Genomic DNA, 26,002 nt, shown 5'->3' with positions numbered 1-26,002 from the left:
TCCATGGAAGGTATTTTGATAAGTCAGACTAGGAACAAGGAATTAGAAGCCTAGTATATTGTTGGACCATGTTTGGTTGATGTGTGAAAGTGAGGACGAAGTCAAATGGCACAGTATATAATAACATAAATGGATGGATTCCATGTAGCTGGGTCAGTTTCCGGGTCCTGGTATCGTCCCGGTTGTGTTACTGGGACTCCTGATCAAAACAGAGCCATTGATGATGTTAATGTTTCTTTGCTTCTGCTGCTGTGTAGAAGAAACCAGCCTGTAGCTTCAGTACATGGTGAACTGGAATGTATATGAGAAGTGCCTCGGTTAATTACCTGATGATCTGTGACAGAACGAGCATCACACACACAACAGTGAGAAGAAACTTTATAAAGTGACACGGCAGTTTCATGGCTCTCTCTCTCTCCGGGGAGCCTTCAAACAGAGGTGTGTGTGTGTCTGCACAGATGCAGCTTGTAAAATGAATAATTGGTGGTTTGGATTAAAGTGAGCTAATGATCGAGCATTAACAATATTCTTATTACCAGCGTTTGCTAACTGACACCTAAATCCTGGTTGGTTTTATTAGCTGCAGCTGTGTGTACCCTGCTGTGACATATGAAAAGGGTCTGCAAGAGGTGTGTGCTGAATCCTAAGTCAAGGGCAGCTACAAAGGTGTGTCCTTCAGAGGCTCTCCTGCATGTGCCACCACCACAACAGTGGATTTGTGTGCCTCATGTCAATATGAAAGGAAAAGCAGTCGTGTTTATCAGGGCTAAGATACTGGAAGGGACAAATGGCAAAAATCAGGAAAATATGACATTCAATTTCACAAACAGTATAAGATGTAATGGTAATGATTGATATTCAGCTGGTTATTTACTAAGCCAAGAGAATGAATGTCCATATATTATATATAGGGCGGCACAGTGGTTAGAACCTCTCAGCGAGAAGGTTCCCAGTTCGTATCCCCCACTTTGGCAGGAACATGTGTCCACCCCATGGGTTTTCTCTGGTACCCCGGCTTCCTCCCAGTCCAAACACGTGCAGGTTGGGGTTAGGTTAATTGGGAGCTAAGTGGACTGCAGGTGTGAACGGTGCCTCCGTTTGCCCTGTGACACTCTGGTGACCCAGAGGATGATACCCCGCCTCTCGCCCAATAGGAGCTGCCTCGACAGGATAACCAGTGGATTATGGATGGATATCATTTATGTATTTTTTGTCTTTTATAAAAGCTGTTAAGACTAAACATCTAAGTTTATACTTGGCCTCATTTACATGAAACTTATTGTGTTGCATCTTTTGGCCACAGGGTCATGAAAACGAATCACACACGAACACATTGCGGTGACATGTTGATGAGGAAGATGGAGTCCAACATTCATTATCTTACATGTATTCGCTTTGAAATGAAACGTTGCTTTCCTTTTAAAATCAGGTTTGAAACTGGGCACCAGCATTGCAGCGCACTACCTTCCACAGCAGGGACCAGTTAGTGACATCACACAAACACTGAACACATCAATGTCAACTCATATGAAATGTAACAACCACAATTTTAACTCTAATGTCAAACAGGGGGTCATGTCTATAACTCTTGAAATCCGGCTTAGTCTATCTACTGCAAGTTCCAGTGTCTTCAGCCAGTGTCATAAAGAACACTAATGCCACCTACTGGTTTAAGAGTAAAATACAACAGCTGGCCAGAGCGTGTGCCACATCCTGAGTTCAAATTCAGCCTGAGGCCTCTTTGACAAATCACTGCCCTTTCTCTTTGTTTTGTTTTTACATCTCTCTCTCCCCACAGGCAAAAAAAACTCCACACTCCACACTCAACTGTTTTGTGCCAAAAAGTGTTCAACCCACAAGTTATCTGCAAAAGACAAGAAACCACATCAACCTGCGTGTTCTTCCTGTATTTATTATTCGTAACAAACTAAAAAAGGTTTGGATAAATATGTACAAGATTACACAGGGTCAGCAGGAATTGAGGAAAAGGAGAAATGTCACTAGGAAGGTTGAGGATTCCCGTCTCAGCGTTTCCTCTTGGTCTCAAACTTGTAAATAGCTGCAGAATTGGTCGTCTCTCTTTTCACTTTCACCTTTTTGGTCTTATCCTGGTATGCAGGGGAGATAACAGAAATAATGTTAAATATAATAAATAGATTAAATAAATAAAAATTGATTGTAATGAGGAACCATCTCTGTCTCCTCACCTGCAGATCCTTGCGTGTCTGGATCTTCTGGCTGATGACAAACAGTTTCTTCTCTCTGTCAATCCTCTGGGAAAGGATCTTATACTGGTTCTTCCTCTGCCGGGCGAACTTCTACAGGTGCAACAAGGAGAAAACATGAACCACCGGTTGATTGAGCAGATGAACGTGTGGACTTGTGTGTGTGTGTGTGTGTGTGTTTGTGATCTGCCGTCATGACAAACACAGACCTGCACAACGCTATTCTTTGAAGGTCCGTGGACGCTCTTGGTCTCCAGGGTCTCCAGAGTGGGCCTGTTGTACACCCGGTCCACCAGCCCAGGAACAGTGTTGAGGTGGGTGGCCAGGTTAAACGACTTCACTGAGGAAAAAATACAAACGTTAAACTCTGTGACCTCGAAACCTGTGGCAACACGTGAGGATGAAGCCATTATCAATACATTATCTATCATAGATATATTTTTTAATTACCTTCCTTCTTGGAATCCACAAAAAATGTGTGATGGTTTTTCTGTTTGCTGTCTGCGTCCAGGAGGTGGAGCTCTGCTTTCATCCTCTCGATTTTCTGAAGGCAAATGATAAAAGATTATGAAAGAATAAAACACACATCTGTAATTTCTAATGTTTCATAGGCCGATTCTGATATCAATCCATTTGAATGTAAACCAGAGACATAAAGAAAAACATTAATGGAAATCACTTTGTTTTTAGAGAATATGAAATATTAAAGAGGGCAGTTTACAGGTACAACATAAACTAGCCGGTGCTCTCTGGTGGACAAACTATGTCATGGAGTTAGTTTTTCTAAATAAAGTGACTGCAGCTTGGAAAGTTGTTGTTGTTGTGACCATAATGTATGATTTATTTTGTTCCAGATTTAAAAATAACTTGGTTTTGTGCATGATCCTCTGCTGCGGAAAAAATTGACTCACCTTAACCTCTGCAACCCTCTTCATCTCCACATATCGGATGTCCTGCGTCCTCATCATTTTCTTCTGCTCCTCTGTCACCTCCACCTCGCCCGTGGCTTTTGTGGCTACGTGAACTCCATCCTGCCACACAACAAGGATTACACATTATAAACCCAAACCCAGTGTAATATACAGAGACAGAGGGTGTGTGTATTGTGTTAGAATTGGTGTTCGACAATGATTCAAATCTTGTCGCTGTGATCTTGGCTCTGATCTCACCTGCAGCTTTGAGTTGATCATGTTAAAGTAGAACTCGTCCGGGTTCTTCTCCAGAGCTTTCTTCCGCAGAGCAGAGATCGTGATTTTCTTTTTGCGGTAGTCACTGCAACACAAACACAATGTTTACCACTCAAAACACACGGGGCAGATCTAGAACCCATCCTGATCTGTGGGAGAACTCACTCTGCACGGAGCTTGTAGTCCTTCTTCTTCTCCAGGAGACCCAGGTGCTTCCTGGCCACCGGCTGGTGGAACAGAGATGCTTCATGTCAGACACGTGTTAAACAACCAGGACAGTTTTCATTGATGCACCCCGGATCCCAACGTGTATCTGCCTGCTTACAATCTGTTGACATGTTTTAGAATGGACCAGTAGCATGTGGCTAACGCTAAGAACACAGTGAGGCGCTCACCTGAGATCTTTCATGGTGGTTCCTCTGTCGGGATTTCAGCGCCTTCCTGAACGAAGACATGTTTGGAAGAAATGTCCCCGAGCTTCACAACGAGGGAAGTTTCAGTCCGAGCAGATAAACGTGACTTTGTGTGTTTTAAAAAGACACAAACACACAGAGACACAACTCGGACCTGCTGCTGCTGCTGCTGCTGCTTCCCCGGCGCCTGAGACACGTGGCTTCCTGTCCGGGGCTCACAGTTGATTTTCATTTCCGTTCCGCAGATTCGACTCAAACTGAAATCGTCACAAAAATGAATGAGTCCGGTTTGAAATATTATTAGAATATTTCATTATTAGTTTTTCATTTCAAACTGAAGAATAATGAGTCATTTTTCAATCAAATGAAATTGCTTTGAATTTTATGCTGCGGGATGTAAAGTCGCCAAAACACACCAGGGGGCGCTGCTGGATAGATAACAAAAAATTGAGATGTTTGTAATGTACATAGCACTTTCCACACAAACAGATCTACGAGAGCATTGAGAGTGGAGTCACAGTAAAACTATAAATGCAGAGGTGGCAAATTAAATAAAAAGTTGTGTTTTGTATGTAAAGTACAGAACTGAACTTAGGTATCGAGCAAACAATATATACGTTTCATCGTGTTGTTTTTTACTTCTACAGATATTTCACAGAGGAATACGCACTTTTACTGCTCTGTATTTATTTAACAACTGTAGGTTTCTATTTATTTAGCAGATTAAGATTTGAATCTAAAAAACATTCAAAGGAATGATAAAACACTTAAAGTCTAAGTATACTGCTGTTGAATTGACTCGTTGTCAGTTCAACAAAGTGCAAAGTAGTAGACGAAATTGCCCTTCACTACTTTAAACCTCATAATGTCATGCATTAGTCATGTTAATCCACAAATAACACACACAGGAGCCAACCTGCTGAATAACCATAGGACTGTAAGTGCACGCACAAGCATTACATGTAATAAAATGTGTTTATACTGTTATAGGCCATATTTACTTGAGTAAAGGATCATTACATGTGTTCTATCACTGGTGTTATGTTAGTGAATCATTTAGAAACTACTATAACCCTGCATGGATGAACATTACAATAACAATTGAACAAGTTAATCGACCCACTTTCCTTAACAGTGTTTTTGATCTAATAACTTCACGTCATTTCAGTTCAAAGACATTTGGCTTCAAATATCCAAGACCACAGTGCACACACCAAATCGTTCTGCTCTTTTTAATGAGGCCCTCTGTTTAGCCAGAGTGCACACTTAACACTAATTGGTAACAAGTTTATGATTCGACAACTTGGACATTTACTGCACACTTCCGCTCAGGTTCCAGACCCTGTTTTGATTTGTGTCCAATAGACCTCTTAGAAAACACACACACACACACAGACACACAGACACACACAAACACAAACTCAGAGAGGAAATATAAAGCAATCATGTAATTTGAACTCAAATATTTCTGTTGTTTGTATGTCACAGACAATAAAGAAGGAAAGGAGACAAACAAAGTACAGTACTACAGGAACCTGGACGATGGGGGGGGGGGACAAGCAGTCCCTTAATCTCGCCCAGACTCCGCGCTCTTTGTGGATGTGAGAAGAAGCCAGCAGGACAGAGAGTTCTATTCCATACTGAACAGCCATCTTTCCCCCCCCCCGTGGCACCTCGCTATCCCCGCTGCTACCGCAAGGAATTTGTTTTATATGTGTGAGATTTGCCCGGCATGCAGAATGCTTTGCGGGTGATGAGACCCATGAATGGGATCAGTGTTTCCACATTATGTCACTGGCTTGTTTATCAGTCTGATGGCTAATGACCCCGATTCCTGCGAAGGTTTCAGCCCAAGGCCCGACTGGTCCCCCCACCACACTAACTTGTGTTTTACTAGGCAAACACTGTCGGCGGCTTGATTCCGGGTTGATGGGTTAAACGTCTGCGTTCCGACTTACTGGGCTGCGTGCTGTTTAATTCATGCCAGTGTTTATCATTACAAGTGAAATGCCTGGTGCCACGGCGGGGGGGTAAACACTACTTCGGAGATCCGGGGCGCGTAACAAGCTGATGCAAGAGCAGAAGGACAAGAGGTTGTGGGTTTGTCCAGGGTCAGCAATGGAGGAATGCCCTTGTGGGACAGATGCAGAGCCGTTTGGTTTTCTAATATGACCCCGTAAAAATAACACTGCTGACATGTTGTAAGACTGCGGCACTCGGGCTGAGCTCAGGGCTTTGGTATGTCTCCTCTGACCATGGTTGGTCCTCGTCTGCAGCCAGCCGCCAGACCAGCCCTGTCCAAAAATGCAGGAGCCAGACCTTCCTCCTGTGTGATTATTTAGCTGCATCCCCTAAACTTTATATAAGGGATTTAAAAAACAACAGCAGATAGATTCAGATGTCAGACTGTTTAGTCATTACTGGCTGTGGTGAAACGGTGAGGAATGTCTGCACGTATATGTTGTACTTTGGGTTAAAGTTTGAGGTACTTCTACTTGAGTTACTTAAGTTTTCCTGTGGATTTTTACTTTTATTCCACTACATTTTTGAATAGGTGAAATAAATATTAGATGGATGTTCTATGGATAGTTTAGTTTGACCTTAGTCCAGTTTAGTTTAGGTATCAGTAGCCGTGCACAGAACAGCTGTTGAGCCAGAGTTAGCTACACAACTCTTTTCATCTGTCGTCTCTTGGACAGGACAAATGTAAAACACAAAACAGTACAACAATCTAACAGTAAACAACGGGCGAGATGAACATACAGCACATCAGATATAAAACATGGCCGTCTCTGTGTTAGAGAAACAGCTCTAAAAGTCAACGATCACATGACTTGTCTCGAGCATTCGTCCTCTGATATGGTTTGAGGTCCATCTCCCTGCTGCTCTCACATAGAATGCTGTATTTAATACGTTTTCCACCGCTGGTCACCTCCTAACATCCCCCCTCTGCTTCGTGGTGCCTGGTTCCCAGCTGTGACAATAGGTGCTCTCCTGGGTGGGATTCTCACCATCGTGACCAGAACCACAGAACTCTTGTAAAACTAAAAAAGAAAATGTCTGTAATTAAGTGCCAGTGTGCGTTGCTTATTTTCCCTGCTTGAGTTTTGAGAGTGTATACGGTCGCGTGGCCGGTTTAATACCCTGGACAGTGAAGTGGAGAGAAGTGGCAGCTTTCAGATGAGGCTCAATATACCTCAAGTGCACAGTTAAAAAGCTCTTATCGCCAGACATCATCAAAGGGTTCTTACAGTTGATGGTGTCTTGATATCCTGGATCTTAAAAATTATACAATCGCAAAACACGACACAAATTCCACTCACCATTACGTATGTGGAGAACACAGAGTCTTACTGTTAGAGGTCATACACAACAGTTAAATTGGGACTTTTAATATTGTAATTGCTTCATTGGTCGGCTGCTCAGTGTCACGACGCCCATTAGAGCTAATCTCACTCAGGTGTTTCCAAACCACATCCACACACTCGCTCCAAGAAAACACGTCAAGGTTTCCAGCACGATTCTAAATTTCATTTAACGGAGCATGACAGTGTTTTTTACAGTTTCCATTCCGACGGACTCACGCTTTGAGCTGATAACCCGGTTAACCCCCGCTATCTTTAAACTTGTTTTTCCAAAGGAAGACAGAGAGACGTTTCATGTAAAACCTAAAAACACCTTTGAACAGCATGCCAGTCATCAGGCCACGTCTCCCATGATGAATTGAGAGGCTTCTGTCCTCTAATTTGTTGAAAGCACTCCGACGGGACCACGCCTCAGAGTGTATAATTTGAATTTATAATTATGGAGTTGTGGGAAACAGAGGGGTCGGACAGGACGTAATCTTATCTACTATATGTGTTTGATGGATCATCAGGCAGACAACGTTTCACTTTTAAAACTTTAAAAGTTTTGTTTCCAATCTGAGCTTTTTGAATAATTTTGAAATAAAATGAATATTGAAGACATTGTATCTCTAATTTGTATTTGTTTCCGTGTAGCAGGGTGTTGCATGAATACATTGCAGAAATGTGGATGAGTGTATAAACATAAGTAACCTGGCTGAGGAGCAGAAATCAGACATATAGTTTAGGTCTTCAACAGGGGGTCTGGGGAGGTACTACAGGGGGGGGGGGGTCGCGAAATGTTTGGTTGATTAGTCAATTTTTTACATTTTTTATAATTTTTGATTTATTTTCAAACCAATTATTTCCCCACAAATTTAGATGTCTTTAAATACACATTAACATGCATCCCGCATATTGAGAACCTGATTTGACCTCTGCCTGACAACCTCCATCCGTCCAAGGTTAGATTAGTTGTGTGATACCCATCAGGGTCCGACATCTAACTAATGTGGGAGTGTGTGTGCCATCCACAGATGGCTTGAGGATTCACTGTCTCTTCTACATGTATGTTTAAAATAAAAACATGAATCTGTGAATTACTTTAATAGCTCAGTGTTGTATGGCGTTTATAAATGGCAGCGGCATGGCCACCCTCTACCTTGCACATGTTTAAATTAAAAACATGAATACATGAACCTGTGTTATATTTGAATAGTTTAGTATTGAATGCACAATAACAGGGTAGCTATGTTTATATATGGCACTAGGCCCAGTTTAATATAAAACACAATTTTATACCATATATATAGTAGGGGGTCCCTGCTCCATCTCTTCAGCAGTTTGGGGGTCCTTGGCCTGAAAAACGTTGAAGACCCCTGGTTTACTGTATAAACACACTACGCCATGAAGAGTGAATACTAATTTCTATCCTTCGTACACAACTCTGGGAAGGAATAGTTTCAGGTAATATTTTTCAAACACCACTCTCGTTTCTTTGTGTTGAACATGTAGCTGAGCTAGCAGCCGGTTAGCTTAGCCAAGCGTAAAGACTGGAACCAGGGACCAGCGTTCGTGGTACCTAGTTTTAATGCACTAGATTAAACAAATGTGACATATTCGTTAAGTACTGAGCTCATACTTAGATTTTTTGTACTTTTAGACATAGCTAGTTTAGCTGTTGAGCCTTCTTTCAAGTCTTTGTACTAATCTTTGCTAATCAGGTCCTGGATCGATCGGCTCCAAAGCAGACGAGGGAACAGGAAGTGAACGCTTCACCAAACATTTCAATAAACGTCTTTAATTGTTCCGTGACAGATTTGGTTTCATTTTGAGATTTTGGGAAACGCTGAACTTTGGTAATATTCATGGAAAGAACAACACAGTGTTTCATATCACATGAGTCACACTCTACCATAAGTCTGCTTGAGTCACGGCAGATAGGACTGGAAACCCAGACCACACCAAAGCAAGGCCACTTATCACACAGGGTGGCACCTCTGTCAACAGTACTGTGTCCAAATGTACTGATTAACAGCAGTGACTCAAGTGATCAGATTCAAGGTTCCTTCTCCGTGTGACGACACAGCAGCCGGCTGCGTTCAGGGCGATGTGTGGCGCCCACTTGTTGAGTCATGACAGAAGTGAAACATTAGACTGGGAGAAAGGAGCCGCACTGTAAAACAGGGAATTGAAATTTGACAGCTGTGTTGGTCTTTACCCAGTTTGGTAACGTCAGGGCCGTCCAAGGATAATCTACAAAGGGAAATTTAGAGCAAAGTATAATTCCACCAATGCAATGCTCATACATTTACATATAACCCCCCATTAGAACCCAACAGAAACTTCAATGGCAAAATGTTGTATAACAGGGGGATATCTGTCCTGCTAAATTATTGATATCTGCTGGTATGAACAGTTTTATCTGATATCATCTTTAGCCACATGACCCAGGCCTGTCTGGAGCTGATATTTATTTGACCCAACCCTCACCCAACAAGACCTATTATTAGTTTTTAACATTTTACTGCCTTTCAATGGTAGTAAAGTTGAAAGTCTGCCCTACAGCCTAATTTGTATTTATAGATCTTACATGACCTCACACTGATTCAGAGGAGAAACTCCCTTATGTAATAATTGTAAAAGCAAAATTATTGCACAATTGTCACCATTTTAATTCAGCTGTAAGTTAGGAAATGAGCATTATTTTGAAATCGATTTTGTTCATAGAAACTTGCAACAAACGGGGAAAAGTTTCAAAAGTGAAACTCTGTTAATTGTGTCATAGAATATATTAAACTTCTGAGTTACCTCTCCTACATGGTTAGGTTTAGCCCTTGTTTTTGTCTGTCTTTCGGCAGGATTACTCAAAAGTTATGAACTGATCTACATTCAGTTTAGAGCCGAATTTTCAGATGGTTGATTGATTGACTGATTTATTAATCAGTTGAAATTTCCATAATAAGAGCTCAAAGAAGCAAAGAAATGGACTAAACTCAATCGATCAATGAATCGAGTTAGATTTGTACTGCCCATATTCTTAAATCACAATTTGACTTATAGGGTTTATAAAGGTGCGACATTTTCTGTTCTTAACCATCAACAAACGTCCTTACTCTGAACTTATATGGGAAAACAAGTTTGGCCTGTAAACCAATGTTCACCTTTAACACTTAAGTAAATTAAAACACTTTGACTCTACAGCTGATCAGGACCCTGCTGCCACTAATGTATGAATCGTTTGAAGTCACTGGTGAGAAGAGAGAGAGATAGAGAGGGAGAGAGAGAGCGAGAGAGAGAGAGAGAGAAGGAAGGAGAGATGTAGGGAGAGAAGGAAAGAGGGAGGGATGTGTTTTTTTCCGGAGGGGGGCGGGATCTTGTGACTCACCAGTAACTTCCTCAGTAGTAGGACAAAAGTAGCCGGCAGGCTGCATCCCTCCTCACCGCAGAGCTCCAGTCAGAAGAAACAGAAAAAAGTTTGTGCGGCGGTGAGAAGACGCTCCTGGATCCGTCGGGGTTAAACGAGCTGAGCTGATCCGAGGAGGAGGAAAGCGTCTCACTGACAACTGGCACCAAGGTGTCTCCTCACTTCAGTCTGCTCTGCTCCCCCTGGTAGGACTTTTTCTTTATCTCTCTGTGTATCTGGACTTTTTACGTGTTCGGGGTTTCACCACCCCCCCCCCCCCCCCCCCCCTCTGCCTCAGTGGAGCCTCGGAAACAATGAGAAAAGACCGATAGGTGTAAGTTTATCCTTAATGTCATTCCCAGCTTCAGAGAGATGAGGAGAGAGAGGTTTTCAAAAGGAGAATGAATGACATAGTGTTAACTTCAAACGTTGTGATAATAGATGAGACATAGAGAAACAGTTTGAATGTGTAATCAGTTGAAATGACAGTTTAAAAACAAACAATTAATGTTGAAACCTATTTGATTCTATTCAGAGGGGGTCCTTTGCATTTTTAGAAGAAGAAGCCATATTCCAGATAATTGCAGAATAAATTATGATTTAAAAAAAAGTAGTTACACTTTTCATTTGGTGACTTTATGCCGTTCATCTCCTGAGTGTAAATATGACAGCAGGCGTGGGCTTGACGATAAGAAAAGCTTCAATACTTCACACCTTAGTTAAACACACTGCCTGGAGAGGACGGGAATCGAACCCTGACAAAAAGAGGAACCACTTCCTGTGACAAAGGGGGGGTGGGGGGGGGGGGGGCACACTCTGTCTGACTGTGTTTATTCTGCTTTTCCTTTTCACATGTTTTTTTCTCTCTTAATCACAATCTCACACCTGCACTCATGTCCCTCTGTTGTTTTCATGCACACACACACACACACACACACACACACACACACACACACACACACACACACACACACACACACACACACACACACACAGACAGACTGTATTGGGTTGTGTGACCCACTGAACTGTGGAGGAAGGATTACAGAACAGCAGTTGTGTCACAGACGCTCCCAGCTGAGCAGTGTGTGTGTATCTGTGTGTATGTGTATGTGTGTGTGTATGTGAGAGCAAAGACCCTCGGGCCAAACTGGTCTTTTCTCTGGCAGCAGGAAGTCGGATCCTCTTGGTGTTTTGGCCTCGGGTGTCAGTCATCACATCACCGTGCGTAGTAGAAGTTGTGGCGTCATCCTCGTGGCGGTTGTTAGGTGTCTCACCTGTTGCGTCATCGTGGCCGCTGTGGGAACGGTGGGAAAATTAGAAATGGTGTTGTCTTGAGCTCAAGATCATACATGTTCTCTTTGGAATGTGTCACCTGTTGTTCTTTTGGACAATTAAGTTGTTGCTTTCCCTACAGCTCACTGTGAGTCTGCCATGTTTGCCTTGGTTCTAGTTCCAGGACCTTTATTGAGACGGAGAGTGTTTACTTTGCTTTTTAAGACTGTATATTGTCATTCAAGGACATTCATCTCCCAACACCACTGGAAATAATCAGTTTGGTTTAGACAAGGGCTGGATCCAGGCTACAGCGTGCAGGAAAATGATGCAGAAAGTGTTGTGTTTACCTCATATACAACATGCCTCAGGTCTTATGATTTCTGCTTTGGCCCTCACCGAGTCCCTGAATCTCCTCATCCCTCCATTTAGACGTGCTCATTAGCGTCTTCGTGTAAATAACCCTTCTTCACCTTCTGATGGTTTCTAATCCGCTGGTTTTCCACCAGTTGCATCACAGAAATCAAACACACCCACTGGCTGTCACGGTTACGTTATCTCTTCTCACATTCCCAGTGAGTCAGACATTTGTGTTCCCACCTCCAGCTTCTGTAGGTGATGAATAGGTCCAAGGTTGACGGGCCTGTGTGAAAGCAAGTTGTGAGTGACTCCTTTGATAGTGCAGCTTAAACTGTAACTATAACTGAAGCGGGACTGAAAATGTGTGATATAAAACCAATTATTGTAATTTAATAACAAATTGCTTTAAATGTTTAGAAAGTTTTGTCCTTTACAAAAATGTCTTGTTTCTTCAACATTCACTCAGGAGCAAATCAGGTCTTAAAACTCAAAATAAATCATAATTTTACATTTATTGTGATGATTATTGATATATTGACTGATAAGAACAAGTTTTTCTAAACATGCTTGCTTCTTTAACCTGCCTGGTTCATGTCTTGAACAATTTGCAGTGAAGGGAAACAGTAAAATTCACTCCGCACCTATTTCTGTCTGTTCCTACAAAAGTGAAACCTCGGAGGAATTGGGTCTCTGAGGCTTCCTGCCGTGCTGTCACCCTCTGACAGGTTATTTTCTTTAACACAAACTGTTTTGTCGCAGCACAAGAAATAATCCTCCATCAGCCAAAAGCCTGTCATTCACTCTGGCCCATTTAGCGTCTTGGAAGATGGTCTCAACAAAGCCCACGGGCTGTATACTGTATTTGTTTGCTTTCTTCCTTGTCCTCCCTCCCTCCCTGTCTCATTGACCATGGTCACATTCTTCAGAGGGCTCAGTGGTGGTTGGACCCCGGCCAGGTCCAAACTACAGGACGGCATCTAAATGACTTGGACCGGTTGTGGCTGGTTTCATGGGTTGGCATCGCTTGAACCCCGGTCAATGATAATGATGGAGAATTGGCGGTCAAGTGGTTGCAGGTGGTTGTGGAGCAGAACTTAGATTTGTGTTGTGCTCTAAGAAGTTTTCATTCAACATTATGCAGCTGTCGCTTCCTCTTTGGACACAGTTTGCCTTATGCTCCGTCACGTTCTGTGGGAAGCTTCATTTAGGCGCAGTGATTTCATGCTGACTTCTCAACGATGACTTCAGGATCTATTGCTTCAGCTGCTTGTTTAAACACATTTGGACGCAGCATGTGTTGTCAAATTCAACAAAATAAGAGGCGTGACCTTAATCGCCACTTCTTGTAGTATAATCGTTCCTCTAGAGCTTTCATGGTGTTTATGAATGTGGATCTAATCTGTATGAAAAGATTCTGCATGTAAATGTGCAGAGGACCGGAAGACTTCTGGTGTCAGTTTCTAGTTTGACCAATCACGTTCGAGCAGGCTTTGGTGTGCCTGGAGGTAAACAAGGGGGGAGAGCAAGGGAGGCCTTTTTCATTTGCAGAAAGCTGTTTATAATAAAGATGAGCCGAAATGTTGTCTGAACTCAGATACAGTCTACAAAAAGCTTTGCTGTATATGTCCCTTGTCCGGCGGAAGCCTTGAAGTACTGGCCGTTGCCTCAGATGCTAGTTAATTGGCAGATGACAGCCGATGGGCTCAGAGACTAGTGTGTCTCCAAGAAGAATCTAAAAATGCAACCAAATCTGTTTCTTAGCTATTCGGACGGATTAAAACATTTGCACACATTTCCACAAAAGGGAAACCCCTCTTTGAACCGAGTGAGTGTCAGAACGTAAGAAATTGTTCGGTTTCAGCCGTTTATCGTCCTCCATCGGTCTGCCCATCGTCAATCTTCCCTTTGGTAGGTCGGGGGGGGCACGTGGCTGGCAGCAGGACTGTGTCTGCATTCCCAGAGCGGGGGGGAAGTGACCTCAGGTTTCCTCCACAGTGACGACCAGGTGCTGCGGTGTTATTGTGAGGGGTGCTAGACTTCCTCCGTGGATGCTTTGTTGGTAAACGTCTGAAACTTGATCCTCTCAACCAGGGCCCCCGTGGGAGGTAAAGCCCCCCCCCCATTTAAAAACCCAGTCATCCCGCCTCGCTCTCGTTCCCTCGCTCCACTCGTTCCCTCTCTCCTCTCGTTCTTTACACTCGCTGCCACACTGTGTTCGCTCCATGTGACATTTTATTTAAAGACAATATAAACTTTATATAGGCAGCTAAGGAGTGCACAAGCTAACAGACTCGGTGCTAATGGGGTAATTACATTCCTCCGGGGATACAATTACAGGTCTTCAACTAACACTTACCTGCCGCTCTCAAAGGAAACGCTGTTTTCAAAGGAAACACCAAATTGTTAGCACAGAGTCCCGGATTCCCCGTAACTACAGAGCTATTAGTTTAATACAAACCGATTATAGGCTCTGGAAGAAGATGACGTTGCTTTAGCTTCACACACACCTGTACCTCCACTTTCACCTGGTCTGCTCACTCTAGCCTCAGCTCGCCGTTGCGTTTAATGCTGGATTATTGACAATGAGTTCATTAGGTAGTTTGGGCCCCTTCTACCTTCTCTCACATGAACCAGATGTTGTTGGGGGGGGGCAGGGGTCCTGTCGAGTCACTGCTGCATCATCACATTCTGTCATGTCGTGAACTTGTGCAGAGGATACACATGAGTCAAGGCGTGTTTGTTCCCCTGCACCCTTCGCCTGAAGGGACGAGGGCAGAGTCATGCTCCAACACAAGTGTGTGGCACAGATGTCACACAGGACTCGATGAGAGGAATGTGATGGAAACCGTGAAGCTGTTACCGACTCCTCCATCCTGAGCCGAGCCTGATAAACCTGTCTGTGTTTCCTGGTAACGTCCACCACCCCTGCCGCGGGTTTAAATATTCATTTCCAAGAAGTGTGCAAACGGATCGAGAACATTTGCTCAGTGCATTGGCACCAAGGAAGGATGTTATCATGGGAAATCTATACACAGGAAAGAAATGTCACTAAAGTCCATTAATAAGAATGACGGCTGGTATGTTGTCAGCAAACCGACCTTTAAAACCAACTATGCAAGTTATATGAAGCGGGAGAACTGAGAGGAAAGTACACGTCTAAAGTCTGCGGACAAATTGCAGTGGTTTTTATACAACTGGTAATGTGATGTGTATCATAAATTCGTATAAGCAATGGTTATGTAGAGCTGTGGCTAATGGCTAAATCATAGGATAACCCATGGTTAATGGAGACACTAGAGGAGAAGAATGTCGGGTGAGGAGAGTTTCTCCAGTGCACGAGGTCGAGAGTTGTTATTCCACACTGATCGATTTCTGCTGCGTGAAGATGACAAAGCAACAAGCCAAGTCCCTGACTCCTTACATAACATCTTCATATCTGGGATCATAAAGTAAACTTGTTTTTGAGGATATCACTGGGCCACTGACCTGTAATTATCAGGGCTTCTGTCGGAGGTTTGCTTTTCCTTATTTTAGACTTTAGCTGCTTTCAGACATGCACTGAACTCTGTGTTTCTGCCTGGCCTGCTCAAATAATGTCTGTAGAAATCAAAGAGAGGTTGATGTGTGTGTTTGTTAAATCACAGAAAAACACATGACCTCCGCAACAGAGTTAATACGTCACTTCCTGTCTGCTGCAGTGTGGGAAAGCCAAACTGCATGTAAACTCCGTGGCCAATTCTCTGGATTTTACCAGCAGGTCAAGTCTGAAAATGGCTCGTGTTCAGAGTTTAATTCCAAATGTTCGAACGCTGGCTCCCTCCCTCCCCTGCCCTTTGTGATATCTGAGAATAAAACCCTGAGAACTGAGTAAATTACCCCGAGTATGCGTGAGTGTGCAGTAATCTAACAGCAGCCATCTATCATCTGTTTTATTTCTGTGGGAGCAGCAATGTCGTCATCCTTCCCATTGGATGTACTTGCACACTGGCTTAATTGGGCAATAATTTGGGAGCATGTGGCACGCAGCCCTTAACCACACAGTGATAACCAGCAGGCCTCAAACAGGGCAACAAAGCCTGGGGCTCAAAATGTCACCTTTCGAAAACGCTGTGGACCCCGAAGAGAGAGAGAGGGAGAGAGAGAGAGAGAGAGAGGGCCATTAACAAAGTATTTCTCCACAACAACATGCCAGGAGGACGCTGTTCCCATAACAGATGTCTTGAAGGGGTAATTAAACCTCTGCAGTTTATACGTGAGCTGTTTGTTTCACCACGCACCACAACCGTATCCCCACCTTTATATAGCGAGTAACTCTAGTTTGCCACAATTCCAACTGCATTAGAGCTGATTGCTTCCCAAACACTTAATGGCTGCTGTCTCCCCACATCTGCAAGGAATGAACCCAGACTGTGACCTCATGCCGGGAGGAAGTGAGAGTCATGAGAGTGTGGGTGTGTGGATGGCAAGGTGTGTTGGCACGTACAGTGTGTGTGTGTACTCTTCTGTTCGGATGCGCACAAGTGTTCTCTCGGTGTTTGTTTCGCAACCGTCTCGGGGGGGACAAACCAGAAGGACGTGAAATATTGGACCGCACGAATCGCTGTTGCTTGTTCAGATCCGATGTGTGTTATCTCCTCTCTGATAAAAACATGAGTGTTTATTTGAAGTGCAGCTGTGAGTGAGAGCATCCCCCCCCCCCTCACACCCTCTGGATGTAAACACTGTGAACATGCTTGCTCTGCTTGATGAAACCAGCGAGCGATCAAGAATGTGACTCCTTAACCAGAATGTTATACACCATCTCTCTCCAACCTCTCTCTCTCTCTCGCTCTCTCTCATTGTTTGTTGCTCGCTAGTATTTACAGGCAGACACACACACACACGCAACTTTATCTCACCCTCACACTTTAGTCTCTTCAGCTCTGTTGTAGAGACAATAGTCTCCACAGAGGAGACAGGCTGAGACAAGCCAGACCTGCTGCGTTCGCGGAGGTGTGTATTTATGTCACTCAATAGTCTGTAAATTGAACTGTGTACAACAATTGTGCCCTTTTTTCTAAATACACAGAGAAGTGTGCACCTGGCACTGCCCGGGCACATGCTGGCACTCATTTGTAGAGCTGTCAAAGTTGCACTGGATGGGAGCAGCACATTTTTTGGCCTCCTCTGCTTCTCTGTCTCATCTCACCTTCATGGGATCCTGACCGGCCCTCGTCTCATATGGGGCCTTGGAAAAGCCATAAATGGCAGAAAGTGTCCTTGGTGTGGCTATAAAAGGTCGTCAGCTCCTCGATGAGAAGATCAGGGTAATTTACAGCCAAGATGAGTAACACAGCTAACTGGATTTCTTGGCGAGGGGAGTTAAGTGAAGGAATGAAAGGATGAGATGGAGAGAGGAGTGGCCTGGGTGCACCACTATTGCCCGTGGGCCACATCTGTCAACGGGCTGCCACAGAAAGCCGTAATTGACGATAAATGCAAGTCGCTGCTGTATATCGTTTATTCAGGGTGTACCGGCTTTCCATCTCGGAAAAAGTGTGCATCAGTACGCAGAAATTCCAACAAGGCTTTAACCTTACCACAACAAATGTACACAAGAGAGAGAACATGCCGTGACTCCCCCGAAGCATCCGTCGTCAGCTCTTTTTCACCTTGTGTAATTAAAGGTGTTTGTGAAGTGAGAGCACATCAGTGAAGGACGGCTTTGTTTGACAGCTGGACATCATATCGAGCTCAGGATGTTTGTGGTAATCGAACGTAACTCCTTCCAGAGGGAGTTCAGAGCATTAACATTCAACACAATCAGCAAATGATTCACAGACCTCCAGTTGAGCTGGGGCCCGAAAAACAAAAACAATGCTACGTTTCGGTACCTGAGAGTGTGCATGCGTTTAGCTGCATGAACCCATATATATAAATGTAAATATGATAAATATGAAGTGAGAGGCGGTGGTCTAGTGGCAGAAATTTGGACTATGGTAGAAAAGGTCTCTGGTTCGTCTCTGGTTCGACTCCACGGAGAGACAACAAAAGACGAACCTGGATTGATCTGTCCAGAAATCCAAGAGGATTCTCCCTACCCTGTCTAGTGCCCCTGAGCAAGGCACCTTACTCCCCCAACATCTGCTCCCTGGGCGCCGTACATGGTCGCTCACTGCTCTGTGTGTCCTGCACCAGATGGGTCAAAAGCAGAGGTTAAATTTCCCTACCTGCATGAGTGTGCCTTTGCATGTCTGTGCATGTGTTTGGGACGAATAAATGCATCTTAATCTTAATCTTAATAAACAACGTTAAGTGAAGCATTATCAACGATCTCCTGCACATCCTCAGGTCTTTAATTAGAGAGTTGCGTTAAAGTTGTTGTTGCTTTTTTCCCTGTCGTGGTTTATGCCAATGTCCGGACGCATCAGTCATCAATGGCAGCTCAAGCCTTGGTTTTGTGTTAATGGAAGCCTCTTTCTTTCATCCGGCCTTCACTAAAAGAAACACCCGGACATCAGGCAGTCCGTTCTCTGTCAGGAGTCGACTTTCAGTTCACACACAGCTTTGTCTTGGTTCTCTGCAGAAATGACGTAATCTCTCTGAGGGTGGAGGAATGATGGGGCAGATACAGACCGCACGTTACCACTGGCAGCTTGATGAAGCGTATATGTGTCACAGGCATTCAGCCAAATGGTGCTGGATGGTGCCTGCTCCCATTAGCAACAGCAAATTGAAAATGTAGCACATCTCCGCCGTCCAATTTACACGTAGGTGCCAAATCGTTGTTGACGCAAATGCACGAGTAGTTTAAACAGGCAGCTGAGATACAGAGAGATCATTAAAATGATTTTTAGATAGACTTTCAGTTTTAAACACAATCAGAACTGGTCATCTCTGTGATGTCAGGAGGGAAAGAGAACTCAGACTTTAATACCGAACAAAACCAAATCTCACACCTCGATGGACACGACTAAAGAGTTCATATTGTGTTAACTCCAATCCTCTCACTAGTCTGACCAGCATCACCGAGTTGTTTTTTCTTTCTGTACTCGTCCTGAGGTCCACCATACGTTTGCAATCCTGTCGATGCTTTAATGGGCCTAAACAGTCGACTTCAAACGGAACCACATCCAGTTTTGGCAATGGGAATGAGATCAATGGGTAAAATGGGGGCCAGACGGTGAGCAAAGCACAGCGGAGGGCCAATGACACAAGCCCCATGACTTCACCGTGGAAGTATTCAACCCCCCCCCCCCTTTCCAAAACCCCCATCCCTCATCGCGTTGCACGCTTTCTCAACACTGGTGAGTGGAAACTGTGTAAGGTTTAATGGTTACCGAGAAGAGAATGGAATAAAACCTGTCCTATAGTATTAGCAGTCATGCTTAATGATGGATTATGGTCATAGTCGTGCTTGTGGTGATCAGTTAGGAGAGTGTTGCGGTGCCTCTGCACAGCGCTGTGCGTTAGCTTTGTGCCGTGTAGCGTTTAACCTTCATCTACTGGTGAAGTTGGTCTCTGGTCATCCAGTAATAAAGGATGAGCCATATGTCCTGTTAATTTACACGACGTGTGACATCAATTTACACTTCACTTGATCGATGAAGAGGCCGAAAGCCTTGAGGAGAGCTTTAGGGCCTTCAACCTTTCTCTCCGTTTGTGTGTCTGCTTTGTGTTGAGTACTATTCCCACATCCCTGGAACCCTAGAATACCCCTCTACGGAAAAGAAGAGCGGGATAAAAGCAGACGAGGTCGAACGAGAGTCGCGGTTAATAGATCCGAAGCGATAGGCAGGTCTGCTTGGGAAGCAACATAACTCAACCACGCTATCAGTGTTTACCAAAGCACCTGTTTTCACGTCGTCTCTCTCCATTTAACAACTGCGGCAGGGACTTTGCATTTTATCACCCATAATGAATTAGGTGGAGAGGATGAATGGAGTTTTGCATGGCTGCATGATAAAGAGATTCCAGTGTGTGACGCCGGGAGATAAGGACCTGACGGATTGCAGGTCTCTCCTGGCAAAGTCGAGAAACTTGTTTATAGGATTTCTGAACTTGCAGCTCTTCTCCCGACTTATTTGAACATCAGATAAACCCACTGAGACCCACTGTCTCTGTTTTTGATGCAATGACTAATCAGTTTTAGCTGAGAACATGTTTCCACCTAGCACTGCTGCTCTCCTGGTCCTCTGCCGGTTGAATCTGATTCGCTGAATGGTCGGACTCTGCACGATCAAATTCTATCACAGGTCTGAGTTTGGAAGCAAAAACTCAAACCATAAATATAAAAAAGAAATGTCAGAAGGTGTGATCTCAGCCTGGCTGGGTGAGTTAATGAATGAATGCGGTTGGAGGCAGCTTTAGGTGCATGGCGGAGTGATTTATGGAAACCTTTTGAAGCGAGCTCATTCCAGCCACACGGCCGGCGTGCTGCATTTCAGAGCCGGGACGTTCTCCCTGCAGTACAGTGAGGGGGGGAGGAATGACCCGTAGGTCACTCGGCTCCGCTTGTGTACCACTCACATAGGCACTTCCTGATTTTCGTGGCAATTTTTGGCATTTGGTTTGCAGCACATGTGATTCACTCCTCATCTATCTGGAGGTCAAAGCTACAGCACAAACACAAAGGAGGTGGTCCCGGTCTGGGATCATAAAAATTGGGTCAGGAGAGTATTCCTGCAGAGTCAGGCTACCGCTCCTTCGCTTCATTGTGCAGAATTATCAGGAAAATTGTACAGCATCTCAAGCGAGACTGGATGGAAATAGTTTTTTAATGATCTTCTGCTGTTTAAATCTCTCTCCAGTTGCTCTAGTAATGATGACATCATTGTTTGAACGAGTCCAGCTTCCATCTTCTGTTCTTCTAGTGCGGATCCAGGACTGAGGAGGTTGGCTTGGCAGCGCTCGGTCCTAGTTTGTACGTCTGGTTTAAATGAATTGTCTAATTTGATGCGTTTGGATTCTTATTACCAAGATCTTGCCACTTTGTTTGGAACTCATTTCCTAAATATGTCAGATTGTTTGATCTTATCGGCTTCATGTGTGCGAGCAGAAAAGCCGGGGGATTGTAAACATTAATTAATTACACCCGACGGGAAGTCCCCACATAGGGACCTAAACAAACTGCTGCAGTGTGTATGCAGCTGCTCGCTGTGTCTGCTCTTCCTGCACAAGTCGGCCATTGTCCCCCAGTTTGGCTGCTGTGTTTATTTTTTTGTTTGATCTCTCTATCTGCCCTCAGCTTTGTGTGTTCACATGTGCGCCCGTGTGCATGCATGATACGGTAGGTGTGTGTCTGCGCGTGCACACGGCTGCAGGTGGCTCTGCGCCTGTGTGGCTTTGTCCTCATGCAAGACTGCGTTAGTGTGTTTAGACTAATAATACTTCTGTTTCTCATTGCTTCAGTGTGTTTGGAGATGTGTGTGTCCGACCTTTCTGAGGAGTCCCAGAGATGTCCCTGGTCCGGGGGAACAGGAAGAAGCACAGCGCGGGTTCCACACTGACTTGTTATCAACTCCACATTGGTGAATGGGTTCATTGCCCAGGAGGAAACTAACCCACATTTGGCTCTCGCTCCAAATACCAGAGCAAAGGAAGAAGACATTCTGTTTTTTACGACAGGGAAACGGTGCACAGGGATGATTCAGAGGTCAACCAATCATTATCTCATCTATTTTTAGATGCTGTGGGATTTGACACTGCTGTGATTTGCAATAAACACAAGACAGGATGCATTTAACTCTAACGCACTGTGCAGTCAGTTGGACCTGATCTTCTACATGTGCAGAGCAGGCTCCGCTCTAAATATAGTCAGAAAGTCTAGAAACGTGGACGTGATCTAAGTTTAGGACGTACTAATATGATATCAGTTTTTTCCTGATGGGTTCAATATTTCTTTATGGCACCACTCGTCAATTTTTAACACCGCCGCAGCATCCCCAATAAAACGCTGGGTTGTGCCTTCAGTCACCGCCCTGCAGGATGAAACGAGAGCTGCACGTCACTGCCAGGAGGTTTACGGCGCCCGGGAATGAGGGCACTGTTTACACGTCACCATAGAAATGTGCCTGAGATGGGGAAAAATGGCTGCATATACTGGAAATGACTTACAAGTCATTTTCACATTTGGCAGGGGCCCTCCCCTTTGCTCCTCTGAGCCAATGTTTTATTTTTTCTCAATATGAACCCGTTTTCTCCGGGCTACAGAGTCAAAGAGGGAGAGAGGTGAGCTTTTTTTTTTTTTTTTTTTTTTGCTCTGTTGCGGTTGCGGGAGATAATTTGTGCAGCTGTTGTTAAAAATGTGGATTGTTCCTCGCTGCTCGTAATGTATAACACCCATGAAGGCCCTCTGCACGCGGGGATTGGGTTCATCCACCTGCTTGTGACAACAGGCGGAATATTCATGCCTTGGGATTTTGGGACGTATGTTTAAGGAGGAGATAACGCCCTCTCGTCTGGGCATTAACCTCAGGGTCAGGTGCCATCACCGCTGCCACGAGCCACAAGTCCAAATTAGTTCTAAATAATCGCTTGCAGTTGTGGGTGTGCACTGTGCAGTTGTGTGTGTGTGTGGCTTAGGTTGCTGAGTGTGCAGTCTGTGAAACTTCAGCCCTGCTCCTTGATGTCCAGGCTACTTGTGCTGACTCTGCAACACGAGGAGACCACCTGGGACTGACCAGGGGTCTGTTGGAGCCACTTTCTTTGTGTTTCTTTGGTTCTCAGTTAGTCTCGGTATTCAATACCTGTGAGTTACAAATAGCCACGGAGCTGGTACATAAATCAGCAGGGGTCATTTAAGTCAAAATGATGATGCAGCTATTCTCCTCTTTGCAACAGTCAGCACATGTTTGTCTGGTGGACTTTAAATTGAATTAAATCTAGTGTTGGATCATATTGTAATCAGGTTCCTTTGGTTTGCATTGGAAGTGCAAAGGTAATCCGCTGAGCTAATAGGGTGGAGTTGGAGTATTTTCTTTCATACCAGGACTGAGTGACACTTTAGATTGAAAGTCCAGATCATGGTCTAAACAACAGTTTGTGTCTTTGTATCATTGTTTACATTTGATCTGTAGAAAAAAACAACTCAGTTTGAATGTCATAAAATGAAAACGCATCATCAGAGGCCTCCACCCCTTCCTGCGAGCCGCTTCCGCTTCTTCTTCTGTTGTTTACGGCTTTCTCAACTTCCCTAACCACATATCGTTCTTGTTGTCTGAGGCACACCTGTTATTTTGACTCTGACTAAAGGGAAAATCAGGGAGAGTAGAAGATCCGGACAAAACGAGGAGGGTGTGAAACTGTGAATGCCCCCTCTTACAGATTACTCCATTAAATGTGAGTGAAATTCCCCATTTTCCACTGACGCAGCAACTGATAGAGACAACTGACAGTACTCTGGCTTAGTATCAAGGCCACAAGGCTGCAGGCTTCAGTTCTACAGCTGAAGCAGAAAGACGAGAAAAAGTAGAGCATGACCAATCTTCTATCATGTCAGCAAGCGGGGACAACAACGTCAAAGCATTCTCAGAATCCTCTGTGATCAGATTTCACGGTCCTGGACTCGGCAGCAACAGCTCGGAGGCATGCACCTGAATTTCATATTAGGACATGTCGGAATCAAAGGTGGATGAACTCGCCCCTAACTCCCCCTTAAAGCAGTTTGTTTTATTTATAGGAGCGGTCCAAGTTGTAGATTTTCCATTGTGGTGACTTGAGAGGACATTTGTTGTGTTTAAAGATTCAATTTCTGTTTCCCGCTGAAGATAAACAACACTGGGGCTTTTTTGGATTTCCCTCTAGAGGTTTGTGTCGTTGAAGCAACGTCCTCATCCACTGCTTGGAAGTGAGAGTCTCCCCGCCCCTCCTGATTCTGTTAGGATTCAGATAGAGACATGGGCTGTGGTACACCTGATGAAATTAAACAGATTTTATCAAACACAATGCACAGGTCCACTGTCCTCTGCTCAACAAAACAGGTGTCCCATCAGAAACGGCTCTCTACTACACAGGGCCGGCTTCGGATTTCAAAGGGAAGCCCTATCACTGGGATCACAGGGCCGGGGATGACAGGGAGGATGTGAAGACATCAGGACAGTGACTAAGATAACCATTTTTGGGCTTGACTCTGCCCTGGGAAACTCTGGAGTACAGGGGTCCCGGGGATTAATCACTGTTTGTCCAAAGAGGAATAATATACACTGTGTCTCAAATGGAGAGACAATTCTTCTCTACTTATTTATTCTAAAACAAGTAGCCGCCGCAACAGTAACGCAACTGCTCCCCTGAGATCTCTCAGCACCTTTCCTAGATTTGTTTTAGCTATAAATGCTTATCTCATGTGACACTACTTTTTTCTGTTTGGCAGGCATCAGCATTAAATCTTGATTATTGGTGTTTTAACTCTATTGTTTCTGCATTCCTGACTTCCTCTGGTCTCATCACACTGTTTACCAGCTCAAAGTGGAACCGGAGCTCAGCCAGCAGACTGTCCAGATCTCTTTTTTCATGCTCGGGTTCGACATTTGCTTTTCTCTTTCCTCACTCACTCTCACTCCAGTCGTCCCTCTGCCATCTACACACTTACCGGCAAATACCAGCACAGAGAGGAAGAAAAAAAAACGGACAACCCTTTTCGAGCGTTCTCCAGGCAGTGACTCTCCAGAACCTCCACTGGCACACAGGAGTTGACTGCATAGTTTCCCCGATGCAAACCAGATGTGAAGCACTAATGTATGGCAGCGTGCTTTTTTGCTTCAAAGGAAGACAAATGTAGGCCAAAAATGTAGTTCCTCCGACCATCCGCACAGAGTGATATAAAAATAAATGCACATTCACTCCGATCTTTCCCCCGTGGCGGCTGGGGACGGCACCGTGTGATTTGGAGTAATTGCGATGTTATTGTTTGGTGTCGGCGGAGTTCTGTGGAGCACTGGGCTGGAGACGGGGACAGAGGACAGTTCCGTGCATATATGGCGTCTTCCACCGCCGGCACGTCCTCAAGTCCCACTGAGCCAAGTCCGTGTCAAGATCATAACAAATTTATGATTCGAGCAGAAAGCCACACACGTTAGCGGGAGACGTGCTGTGCCTCTGTTTATCTGTTGTACACAGAAACTACTGTAAAATCCTCTTTTAATAATTGAGTCCACGAGGTTTGACGCACACGTCTTTCAGGCCAGCTTAGCCTCTCCTCTAATGCCACAGTCGTGCACCACACAACACATTCAAAGGCTAATATTAAAAGACATCAAGTCATATACCCACACTTGCACTGTCGTTAAAGTTGCCAAAAAGGGACAAATTACAAAGGCCGTGGGGACATTTGCCGCGGCAGGTAGTCATTTCCCTGCTTTGTGTTTATGATGCCGGCTTTGATTTGAGCCAAGTGTCGCCTCCCACTCCACACCAGCTGGTGTTTAAATGCTCAGGGACAATAACAGGTTAGCGCTGCAGTGTCTGGTCCTGCAGCCTCCGCTGAATCCTCGCGTCTGACCCAGGCTCCCACAGAGGAGCGCTCCCAGGTGCCCCCACGACAACCCCCCCCCCCCCCCCCCCCCCCACACACACACCCACCCACCTACCGTGCCACAACTCGCTCTTCAAAGCGAGGCGGTTGAAGTGGCTTCCTGTGTAAACGCTCCTGTAGTGTCCCGAGAACCTGGGTGGGCCCGGCGTCTCCTCTGATGGAAGACAGGGGGGGAGATAGAAAAATGACAGCACTCATGTGAGAGCCACTGGTTGTTTACAAACAGCATCTGAACAGAGGCTGAATGGAGACCCCGTAGTGTAAACTGTGGCGACGGCAGAT

The 26,002-nt window shown here is 44.6% G+C and overlaps 2 protein-coding genes across 2 annotated transcripts in view; one reads left to right on the top strand and one right to left on the bottom strand.

Moving 5' to 3' along the window:
* Window positions 1-1,892: 1,892 nt before the first annotated feature.
* Window positions 1,893-4,029, bottom strand: utp11 (UTP11 small subunit processome component). Its single transcript, XM_062399517.1, has 8 exons — window positions 3,808-4,029; window positions 3,578-3,639; window positions 3,395-3,497; window positions 3,137-3,256; window positions 2,676-2,769; window positions 2,435-2,565; window positions 2,208-2,318; window positions 1,893-2,108 (listed from the first exon to the last, which is right to left on the bottom strand). The coding sequence occupies exons 1-8, from the start codon at window positions 3,865-3,867 to the stop codon at window positions 2,025-2,027; spliced, it is 765 nt and encodes a 254-aa protein (XP_062255501.1). The 5' UTR covers window positions 3,868-4,029; the 3' UTR covers window positions 1,893-2,024.
* Window positions 4,030-10,618: 6,589 nt separating this feature from the next.
* The window catches only part of fhl3a (four and a half LIM domains 3a), a 28,191-nt gene continuing 12,807 nt past the window's right edge, over window positions 10,619-26,002 (top strand). Inside the window, exon 1 of the mRNA XM_062399514.1 lies at window positions 10,619-10,781. The gene's annotated coding sequence lies outside the window, so the exon portion shown is untranslated. The remainder of the gene's footprint in view (window positions 10,782-26,002) is intronic.

The sequence above is a fragment of the Platichthys flesus genome, chromosome 11, assembly GCF_949316205.1.
Source record: "Platichthys flesus chromosome 11, fPlaFle2.1, whole genome shotgun sequence".
In the NCBI taxonomy this organism is placed as follows: domain Eukaryota; kingdom Metazoa; phylum Chordata; class Actinopteri; order Pleuronectiformes; family Pleuronectidae; genus Platichthys; species Platichthys flesus.
Note: the sequence above shows the minus strand (reverse complement) of the source record. Positions and strands in the feature narration are given on the sequence as shown.

Coding starts and splice junctions, on each gene's coding strand:
- utp11 (XM_062399517.1), bottom strand. CDS start 3,867: ATGTCTTCGTTCAGGAAGGCGCTGAAATCCCGACAGAGGAACCACCAT. Junction 2,566..2,675: donor TGTGGATTCCAAGAAGGAAG/GTAATTAAAAAA, acceptor TTTTTTCCTCAG/TGAAGTCGTTTAACCTGGCC. Junction 2,319..2,434: donor CAAAGAATAGCGTTGTGCAG/GTCTGTGTTTGT, acceptor TTGCACCTGTAG/AAGTTCGCCCGGCAGAGGAA.